The sequence below is a fragment of the Dermacentor silvarum genome, chromosome 1 (assembly GCF_013339745.2).
Source record: "Dermacentor silvarum isolate Dsil-2018 chromosome 1, BIME_Dsil_1.4, whole genome shotgun sequence".
Taxonomy (NCBI): Eukaryota; Metazoa; Arthropoda; class Arachnida; order Ixodida; family Ixodidae; genus Dermacentor; species Dermacentor silvarum.
This window is the reverse complement of record NC_051154.1, coordinates 223221389-223232179: the sequence shown is the minus strand read 5'-3', so window position 1 is coordinate 223232179 and position 10791 is coordinate 223221389. Positions and strand designations below refer to the sequence as shown.

Here is a 10791-nt window from a genome sequence, read left to right as displayed (position 1 = left end):
TTATTTCTACGGACGCATCACAAAATTTAGAGAAGGCTGGTGTTGGCATCTTTTCGAATCAACTCAACTGGTCTTTTGCTCTCCGTCTCGCTGATTACACTCCAATATTTCTTGCAGAATTTCTGGCAGTTATTCTTGCCATCCGAAAATTGGGTCCACATAATTCTAAGGTAATAGTTGTTACAGATGCGCTTTCGGTCTGTACACATTTAACTTCCAATAATCAGTCACACCTACTGAGTATATTTTCGACTCTTGCCCCAGAAAATTTATCCGAAGTCCGCTTTGTCTGGGTCCCCGGACATAGTGCAATCTTTTTAAATGAATCAGCTGACTCGCTCGCTTCGACATCACTAAATGGTCCGGTCATAAATATTCTTCCTGATTTCTCGTTTATAACAGGAGCTAGATTTAAACGCCTTTTATTGCTGAGTTGCCATGACTCGTCCATACTTTCTTCAGACGATTTTCAACATTTAAAATTTCGGTGGAACACGAGCAAGTGCCTTTCACGCCAATGTGAGGTGACGCTGTCAACTTTTCGCTGCAGAGTTCCCCGCCTAAATTTTTATCTTCATAGATCCGGTTTATCAATCACTGATCTCTGCTCGTTTTGTAATCAACCGGAGACTATTGACCATTTCTTTCTTTCTTGCCACCGCTTCTCCTCCCTCCGTAGAATGTTTCTGTTATTTCCAAGCAGTAATCTGGGTTTGTCACTTACAACGCCAAACATTTTGTCTTTTGGGGCCTGTCAATTAGGCACAAGTCAGGGCTCTATGATCACTGCTGTTCACAAATTTATTGAAGCATCCGGAAGGTTACGCTGCTAGGGCACCGACCGTGGGACATGTTACCTTGTTATTTTTGTAGTTAGTTTTCTCTTAATTTTTATTAAGTTAATTTCAGTATAGGACATCTTAAAATCTGTGTTAAGGAGTTACCAAAATCTTCATTTTGATTATTCACCTTTACCATTTTGTTCGTTGTTAGGTGCATGTTTTATTTTATCCAGTGTGGTCAATCCCCCTCGTGGGTACGAGCCATGTTTTGAGGCAACAACAACAACAACAACTACATCTGTGGCCTATCCCCCTCAGTGGGTTGTGCCAAGTATTGAGGCATCATCATCATCATCATCATCATCATCATACATCTGCAATGCCTGACTGCCTGCGATCTCATCTCTACGCTCCCTCGATCATCTTGTAAATAAACCCATCTCACCCGCAACAACTTTGGTGGACGGTGCTGGGTAATCGCTCTGGACAACCTTCTTCTCCTCACCCTCCGACGAAGCCGGCGCTTGGTCGAACTACCACCTGAAGACACGGACATGAACGAGCCGCAAGCAGCTGGCGGCAGCCATGACACAAGCATGCAAGATGATAGTGAGCGCCCCAGGCAAGTCATCTGCTGGATCCCTCAGAAAGAACCGCGCACCTTTTCCGGTAAAGCTGATGAGGATGTCGACGACTGGCTGAAGTATTATCAACGGGTAAGCGCTCACAATGGCTGGAACTCTACGGCGCGACTTGCTAACGTCGTTTTCTTTCTCACCGGAACCGCCCTTCTCTGGTTCGATAACAACGAGAGCACGATGACTACGTGGGAAAGGTTCGTTGAGGAAATCAAGTGCTGCTTCGGCGACTCAATTTCAAAAAGAAAGAAAGCTGAGCATACGCTTGCGCGAAGAGCACAGTTGCCCGGTGAAACATGCACAACTTACATTGAAGAAGTGTTAAAACTGTGCAGAATTGTGAACACGGGCATGTCGGATGAAGATAAGGTTGGACATCTCTTGAAGGGCATGGCTGAAGATGTCTACAATTTTCTTATTTCAAAGGAAGACCTGCGTACCCCTTCAGATCTAAGACGTCACTGCCGTGCTTTTGAGGCTCTGAAGACGCGACGAGTACTGCCAAAGTTTGGAAGACTTGACAACGTGACCACTGTCGCAAGCGTGGACATCTCTACCTGACACGACATCGCCTTGTTAGTACGTCAACTCATTAACGAAGAACTGGCTCACTTTCAAGCACAAGGTGGAGGAAGAGACGCATCACGGGAATACCAGCAATCCACGCTTGATGAACGCTGTCCTGCACAGCCGGTACTTTGCCAACTGCAAACGGACAGCGAAAATCGGCCCTTGCGTGATGAACGCGTCCGCGTCGACCCGGCGGAGTTCCGGCATCCTTCACCTAACTTCGAACGCCGCCAGGCTGCACCACCCCAACGCCTTTCTCCCCAATACAGCCAGCCTCAAACCCTATTTTATGACAACCCTGTGTACCGGGAGCCACCTATTTGCTTTAGCTGCGGAATCCGTGGACATATCGCCAGGTATTGTCGCAGGCGGCAGCAGCCAGTGTCGGCCTTCCCCGGTTATCAATCTGGAGGGCGCTACAGGGCGCCGTGGCAGACCGCTGTGCCTCTTCGACGACATCCGCGTGAACATGTATCCCGGCGTGAGTCTCCGGCTTCCGACCGCAGTCTTACTCCACCTCCGACCGGCTTTCGCCGCTCGCCATCGCCTCGCCGTCGCTCACGTTCACCACCATCCCAGCTGGGAAACTATCTAGTGCGACCGATGGAGGTGAGGTCGCGGGACGGTCACGTAGTCCTCCGCCTGTCGCCATGCTCAAAAACAAAGTGTGTGTCTGTGTTGATGGTTTAAATACTGATGCCTGAGTGGATACCGGTGCTACAGTTTCAGTAATGAGTGTTTCGTTTAAAAATCGTCTTGGACACAAGGTTATGTTCGCGTGGGATCGAAAGACTACTTTTCGTGGAGTTGGAGGTGAAACCCTGCGGCCCGTTGGTGTTTGCTCTGCTATAGTGAGTGTTGGTGGACAAGATTTTCCAACTGAATTTATTGTTTTGGAACACACAACTCACAACATCATCGTTGGGATGGACTTTCTTGGTGAATGTGGTGCATTGTTAGACTGTGGGGCTGGTGAAGTTTCTCTTCGAAATCACGTGATAACACCATTACCAGAAGTATCTGACGTGGACAAGCAGGAAGTATTTTCCGTGTCCCATGATGTATTTTTACCGGCTCAGACAGCGGCATTTGTTCCAGTGACTTCCATGCACGGATGACCCTCCGCATCGCTGTCACGGTTTAATTGAGGCATACTTCCCTACCATGTTTAAGAACAATATTCTGGTTCCTCGATCCATTATAGAATGCTTAGATGGTCGTGCTCACTTGTGCACGGTGAACACGTCTATGCAACAAGTTTTACTGCCGACTGGACTAAAGCTGGCCACCTTTGACTCAGAAGCGTCTGTCACTATTGCTGCTGTTGACACTTCTCTTGACGCGAGCGCAGCAAATCGTGACTACACCTTGGAGTTCTACCGCATGACGAACAAGTCGCTGTCCTCTTCAGGGCGGAAAGAATTGCAAAGGGTGCTCGTCCGCTACGCGCCAGTATTCGATTTCGCGCGAGATGAGCGTCCAATTTCGCTTCCTGACTCGCGCACGCAGCACCGCATAAACACGGGCCAAGCGACGCCTATTCACCAAAAGCCGTACCGAGTTTCTCCTGCAGAACGAAAAGTAATTGACGAGCAAGTTCAGGAAATACCGTCGGAGATAACCCTGAGTTTTTGAAGCTTTTGCGCAGGTAGCTGTTATGTGTGTACTCCAGGAAAGATGAGTTGTAAGTTCAATGCGAAGGTACTTATAGGACGATGTCAGAGGGACGGCGGTGTTATTTATGACGTAAGAAAAGCGAGAGTTTGAATGTTTTCGCGAGAAGGACATAACTTTACATTTGTCTGAGTTCAGGGTCATCTACCATGTACTGCACCAGAAACTGACAAGGTTAAGGTCATTCTGCAGTAATAAATGGTCGTCGGATGTTGTTATCGTACGACATAAAGTGCAATCTTTTGGGAAAAGCCTTATCTGCGATGATATGTTTTGTGGAAGGTCATTAATGAAAATTAAGAAAAAAACGTGGACCAAGGACACAGCCCTGCGGAACGCCAGTAGTAACGTCAGAAGGAAGCGATGAGTGGTTATTAACAGTGAACAGGACAGAAACTTTCGGAGCCAAGATAAAGTTAATGAAACCACTCGGAGTGCGGATAATTTTAAGATGAGGCGACAATGAGCGACACGATCAAATGCTTTCGAAAAAATCTAAGAATACACAGTCAGTCGGCTGTTTGTTATTCATGCTGGAATGTAATTCTGTTGTAAGTTCGAGCAACTGAGTTTCACAAGATAAGCCTTTTCTGGATCCATGCTGGTTAAAATAAAAGAAGTCGTTTGATTCTAAATGCTGGTAGATATGAGATGCTATGATATGTTCCAGTAGTTTACAGCAGATGCATGTTAATGAGATGGGACGGTAATTTCGTAGAGAGTATTTGTTATCACGCTTGAACACAGGGATAACCTTTGCAATTTTCCAGTCCAGGAGTAGTTCGACAGATGATAAGGATTGCCTAAAAATATGGCACAAAATTTGGCTTGAAATTGTAATTGTATTTTTTAGTATTTTTAAGTTGATATTATCTATACGGCCGGAAGATGTGAATAATTTCAGATTATTTATTAAAGACGAAATGCCATCGGCTGTAATTTCTATTGGTACCATAAAAGGATATTCAAAGTCAGGAACTATGGGAACAGTGGAACAGTCTTCCTGTGTAAAAACAAATGTGAAAAAATTGTAAAACGCTACTGGACAATTAACGTCAAAGAAAGGGCTTTCACCATCATCATGTAGCACAATATTGCGGACAGTGGTATCTGGTGATATAACTTGCCAGAATTTTCTGGGGTTATTGATTAGAAGAGATGGCAGATCACGCGAGAGAGAGAGAGAGAAAGCACTTTATTTGCACCCGTCAGAGAGTATGGGTGATCGGGGTGAGACGCAGCTCCCCCTTTCACCGCCTACCTCCCCCCTAGACGTCGGCCGGAATCAGTTGGCTTCCGGCGGCGGCCTGGGCTTGACAGATGGCTTGTTTTTGGGCATGTTCTTCCTGGCTATGAAGAGAGGATTCCCATGACTCTTGGTTCCCATGTAGACCGTTTAGCGCTGGGCAAGCCCAAAGCATGTGATTTAGGGTCGCTATGCCTTCACAGTTTTTGCATTTTGAAGAGTGCACCTCAGGATGCCATTTATGTAGGATATACGGGTTTGGGAAGGTACCCGTCTGCAGTTTTCGCCAGATTACTTCTTCCTTCTTTGTGAGAGATCTATGGGGGGGGGGGGGGGGGGGGAGGAAAAGTTCTCCTGCCCATTCTATAGTGTTGTAGAATTTCTCTGTAAGTGGTTAAGTCTCGCTTTTTGGACAGGGAGTAGTATGCCTGCGCTGGGGCCCGGTGTGTAAGTCCTCGGGCGACCTCGTTGGCGATCTCGTTCGCTGTGAGTCCACTATGAGCGGGCGCCCATATTATTCTAATTAGGTCATTGGGTACGTTCTCCTTGCCTGCTTGCAGAATTTTGGCGGCCTCTTTGGACACCTTACCAGTGTCATAGGCTTTGATTGCAGCTTTAGAATCGGTGATGATTTTTCTGGTTGATGGGTTTGTGATTGCCAGGGCAATCGCCGCAATCTCTGCCTCCTCTGGTGAAGAGTGTCTCACACTAGAGCTCGAGATTAGCTCACCTTTGTCGCTCACTACCACTGCAGCGTAGTGCCCTTCTGGGTACTCTGCCGCATCGGTGTACACTACTCCTTGTTTTTGGAGGAGGGAGCTTTGGAGTCTTTGGACTCTGCTTCTCCTGCGTTCGTCGTTGTATATTGGGTGCATGTTTCTTGGGATGGGGGGTATTCTTAACCTGTTGGCAATTTCTTTGGGGATGGCGGTTATCCCCTCTCGCGAAAAATATTTGTCTTTGGCTGCGCATAGCTCTTTGCAGTAAGATTTCAGAAAATCACTCTATGCCGCCCAAGATGAGGCTTGATTGTCCCATCTGGCCGCCCGATACAGACGCTTCTTCTTGTTTATATGTTCGAAGGTGTTTAGTATACCAAGGATTATACCTGTCCTTTGCTATAAAGATTTTTGGAGCGTAATTTTCTACCAGTGCTGTTAATTTTTGCTTAAAAAGTTCCCATCTGTCGTTTACTGGTCTTGAATTAAAGAATGGCATTAAGTCTTCAGTAAGAAAGATAGCTAATTCAGCATAAATATTTTTATAGTCGGCCCAATTGTAATCTCTAATGCTTTTAGTCTGAACCCCATAGAACGTTTGTGGAATATTAATGTTTAATTGAAGAAGTTTGTGATCGCTCAAGCCATCTATATAAGCAATAGGCCCGGCTGTATGAGGTGCGGTGGTTAATACTAAATCTAAGATGTTGGGACCGCGGGTATGTTGATCGGCTATCTGGGTTAGATTGTAATCTAGTGTTAAGCTAATAAATTCAGTAGAGGAGCGGCAGGATGATGACAGATTTGGCCTATCAATAAGTGGAAAATTAAGGTCACCCGGGAGATAAACGACAGCCGTGGAACATAGTTGAGTAGCACATGTAATGCTTTCATGCAGTACATCGACAAACGAGTGGTCAGCGTTGGGCGGCCTATAACATGCACCCACTTACGATACATTTACGATATCCTTACTGATTTTTTTTTCATTAATGTTGGTCCGCGACGAATCGTTTGGGGCTTTGTTTAATATTTACGATCAGATGACCCCATTTCGGATGACCAAATTGAGCCTTTGATTATGCGCGATTTAGGCAAAAAGAAGCTGAAGCCGGACGCTGTACTCAGCATGCTCCGAGATTAGCAGCCAGAACGCACAGTCAGTGCCAACGTAATAAATTTTAATGTTTCTTGTAAGGCTCTAGGCGAAGCCATCATGACCGAACGGCTGATGTGGCTTCAACGACCGTTTCCGTTCGCCTTAACGACGTAGCTGTATAACTGAGCATCTATAATCGGCGGTACTCAAAACAGATTTGTAGCTTCTATGTCTGATTAACTACTTGAGGCAGCCATGCTTCGCAGCTACTTGCGATTCACAAACCGCACTCAGCGAAAGCCCGTACAAAGAGACGCGAACATGTGCGCACACTCTCTGCCTGTCGTGACTCCAAAGCATACACTTTTTTTACATGTCGTTTCTCCCTAAAATTTCGGTAGTGCCGCTTTTTCTTCTTCCCAGGGTTGAAATAAGGCTCTCGGATGTAATTTCAGTGCAACAGGAAATAAATAGGAGCTAAAACTTTGGAGGACGCCTAAACTTCGCCTGTAAGAGTGGAACGTGATAGCGTTCAAAGATCCCTGAGTGCTTGTCAGGCTTGCCGGCAACTGCAGCTTTCTTTTTACAGCGTAAGCTGGTTTGGGCTCATTCCAATAGCCATTTTGGATCGCGATGATGCCGCCGCCGACGGTGTACGGCGCCGTAACAGCTATCGCCACAAATGCGAAAAAAGTACCCGATTCTCGCCGGGATGGAACCCGGGCCCGCGGCGTGGAAGCCAGATACTCTACCACTGAGCCAAGCAAGCGCTTGCTATCGGGCAGCGGAAAAATGCCCTATAAAGGCTGTTTCACATGGCGCAATTGGGGCGAAAAAAATCGTTCTGCCGCGCACGTCGCAGAGCGACTTTCGCTGACAGCTTTCACATGCGTCTGCGACAGCGCGATTTTCCGTCGCAGCGACGCCGAAGGTCGCCCCCTTCCCACGAAGCATCCAAGCCTGCATCGCTAAGTAAAAACAACGTGGAAACTAGCCATATATTAAAATTTTCTTTTTATTATTTGAAAACAGAATGAGTACTCTATTTTTTTATGTTTAAAAGCGTTGAGACTTTACGATCGCTTAGTCTGCAACCGCGGCGAGTGAAACGCTGCACAACACCGCAAATATGAGCGTGCGGCTAACGCGGCGTCGGTGAGGTGGTTTCCTTTAGTACCCCGTTGTTGCGGTAATATATCTAAGCCACAACTCTTCTCCTGGAGGAGTATTTGCTTCTGCAGAAGAAGCGACCATTGAGTGTGCAAGCACCTGGCAGAATTTGTAGCGATAGAGAGGTTCACGACGGTGACGATCAAGTGGGTACGTGCCGTATGTTAAAGGCGGCGTCTGCTCCTGACCTGGATAGCGTGCATCTTCTCCTTTTAAAGTTTTAAACGAATTGTGTGAGCTCGAGAAAACAAAAATTGTTCATGAAGCTCCTGAGCCAGAGGCGCTGGTGGGTACGCTCTGTTAAAGCATCATTGAAACTGATGCGCGACATTGCTCTGATGAGCTTCCAACACGCGGTAAAAGAGGAAAGCGCCTTTTTCGATGGCGATTGCTGTTACGTCACGTTGCTCCGCCCACATCGCGCCGATCGCTGCGACTCAGCGACGGAGCTACCAACATGTTGGAATCCCGTCGCGGAGAGCCCGCGACGTCGCGGCGGTCGCGGAGCGACGGAATTCGCTGTGTGAAAATCGCGCCGTGATACAGCCTTAAGGCAAGTGCGCAGGGGCAGACGACCTGAGCCTCGGCCAGTATGGTGGCGCCATCTAGGTAAGGCGCCTGCAAACGCAGCGTGCGCAGGCGCAGACGACGAGATGCGATTCAGACGAGGCGCGCAATCAACGCGATCCCGAGCTGCCCGAGCTGCCGAGCCTCTGCCAGTATGGTGGCGCCATCTAGTTAAGGTGCCTGCAAACGCAGCGTGCCCGACATGTAAGTTGCAGCTGTAAGGCTTGATCGGGCTCAGCCGACTGCTGTGCAGAGAGCATTACAAGCCGGAGCTCGCCGTCGACGCCGAGCGGACAGTTCAGATCGTTTCGTCAAAACTAGGCGAACACACTGCCGCGAAGACCCTGTTGTGCGTGGTGCCCAGATTGGAGCTACTCTTGAGCCGCTCCGCCAGCTTACGCTGTGACTGTGCTGCGTGTGCTGCGCAGGCCTGTGACTTCTCTCCACCTTCGTCTCTCCGCGCCGCTGCCGTTTTACGCTGCCGAGGAGGCGAGCGCCATCTGGATGGGGTTTTCGCAAGTAACCTACCCAAGCGTGCCGCTGTTGTTATGGTAGAAAGGCTTTAAAAGGGGTTTGTGTTTCAGTTTCCTCGTAACAGAATTATGTTTTCTCGAACATTCAAATTACAATCGGACGCTATCATGTCTGTAGGTTGTATACTCGCGGACAACTTTCTGTGGCAATGAAGGGAAAGCTACGGAGGCAAAGCGCGCACAAGTGAGAGCTTTTCTGAAAAGAGCCCCGCGTTTTAATCGACGTTGGTTCAGGCTGGAGAAGAGAAAACAAACAGCTTATTAGCAACAGTTAAATAAGACAGAACACACCACTGAGTGTAAAAGTTTACTTATTTTGCGGCGTTTCCCTTCCGCGTCTGGGCAAACGCGAAACCGTCGCAGGTGGAAGCTGCGTCGATTCAGCGTCTGTTCCGAGCAGCCAAAAGCACTGTCAAACGCTGCCAGACTTCTTGGCGCGGTAACACATGTGCAGCAGCCACGCGCCCGCAGCAGCTTTCCCTTCATTACCATAGAAAGTGGCCCGCGAGTATAGTTATGTCGTACTTTACGATTTTTCCGACGGATTTTACTTTGAGAAATTCAATTTTTGTTCACTAACGCCTTGAGCCACACGGAGGGCCTGTGTGGTCGGGGTGATTCGGGATGAATTTCTCCGCCACGGACGCCGAGGCTTACGCCGACACCGACGCCGGATTTTATGCCACACGGGGCCCTTAACGCTATCGCGTTAAAACAAAAGCGCCCAACTGAACAGTCGTCATCCACTCACGCGGCGTCGTCTGCTACGCTGCGTCGGACAAAGGGGCGCCACCACCGAGGTGTGAGAGCGCGCGAGGAGAAACGAGGCTAACGGGGGAGGGCGGCGGAGACGGCGCTACTTCTAATCATTGGCGGTTTTACGCTGCCGTAGAGTACGCTGCCGTTACGCTGCCGTTACGCTGCCGTAAAGCCCCTTGATGTTAGAAAGTAGCGACACTCTCCCCCCCGCGCGCGCTTTCCTCCTCAATTCTCCTCGGATTTCTCCCCCTCACCGGGCCGGCGCGGCGCTGAACCCTCCAGTGGCTCGCTGCAGCCGCATTAGAATCAATGCGCGCGCTTGTTTATTCGGCCCTTTCAAGCGTTGTATGGGAATTTATCCCTTGTGAAACTGTCATGACGAAAGTCCGTTTCCGATAGAACGTCGTGACATTTTTTTTTGAGGACGCTTCGATAAATAGAAGCGGAAGCGCTCCGAAAAAATGAGTACCAAGCAGTGGCTGAGCTGTTTACCTCTACGTCGCCACTTGGATAGTCCGTAACGCGGAGGTGTATTGGGTGCATACAATATAAGCAGCGTAGAGTATAAACTAGAATTTGGTTCACAATATTCGCTCTTAAAATGCTCAGAGAAGGTAACCAAGAAGAAATGTGATAGTTTACTTAAAGTGAATTCGCCAAAATGAGTGGGCCAAGAGCCTTTGTACCAATGCCACTGTGCAAAATACGTGCTGTTGTTTGCGAAACAGCCAACATAGAACTTTACACACGCGCCTGTATTCCGTCACTATGAAACGACGAGAAATTACATTCCATCACCTGTGGGAGTAACCTAAGTCTCTCTCTCAAAAAAACAACAACAACAACAACAACAAAAGGCTGATTGCTTACACGGAAACTGCTAAGACTGGCACTTGATAATTAACTTACAGACTTCAAGATGGCAAGTTAATCAGAATCGAGGGAGATTATCAGAAGCGCGTGGCTTGTACTTAATGAGCATGCGCGAATAATACATAATACCACTTATCTACATATATATTGCGGTTCATGCC

General features: G+C 48.0%; 1 protein-coding gene across 1 annotated transcript in view; it reads left to right on the top strand.

Annotated features, from left to right (window-relative positions):
- The first annotated feature begins 1336 nt into the window (after positions 1-1336).
- Positions 1337-10791, top strand: part of LOC125942141 (uncharacterized) — a 97673-nt gene continuing 88218 nt past the window's right edge. The window contains exons 1-2 of the mRNA XM_049660281.1: positions 1337-1498; positions 2497-2599. Of these exons, the coding sequence (XP_049516238.1) occupies positions 1337-1498; positions 2497-2599 (265 nt within the window). The remainder of the gene's footprint in view (positions 1499-2496; positions 2600-10791) is intronic.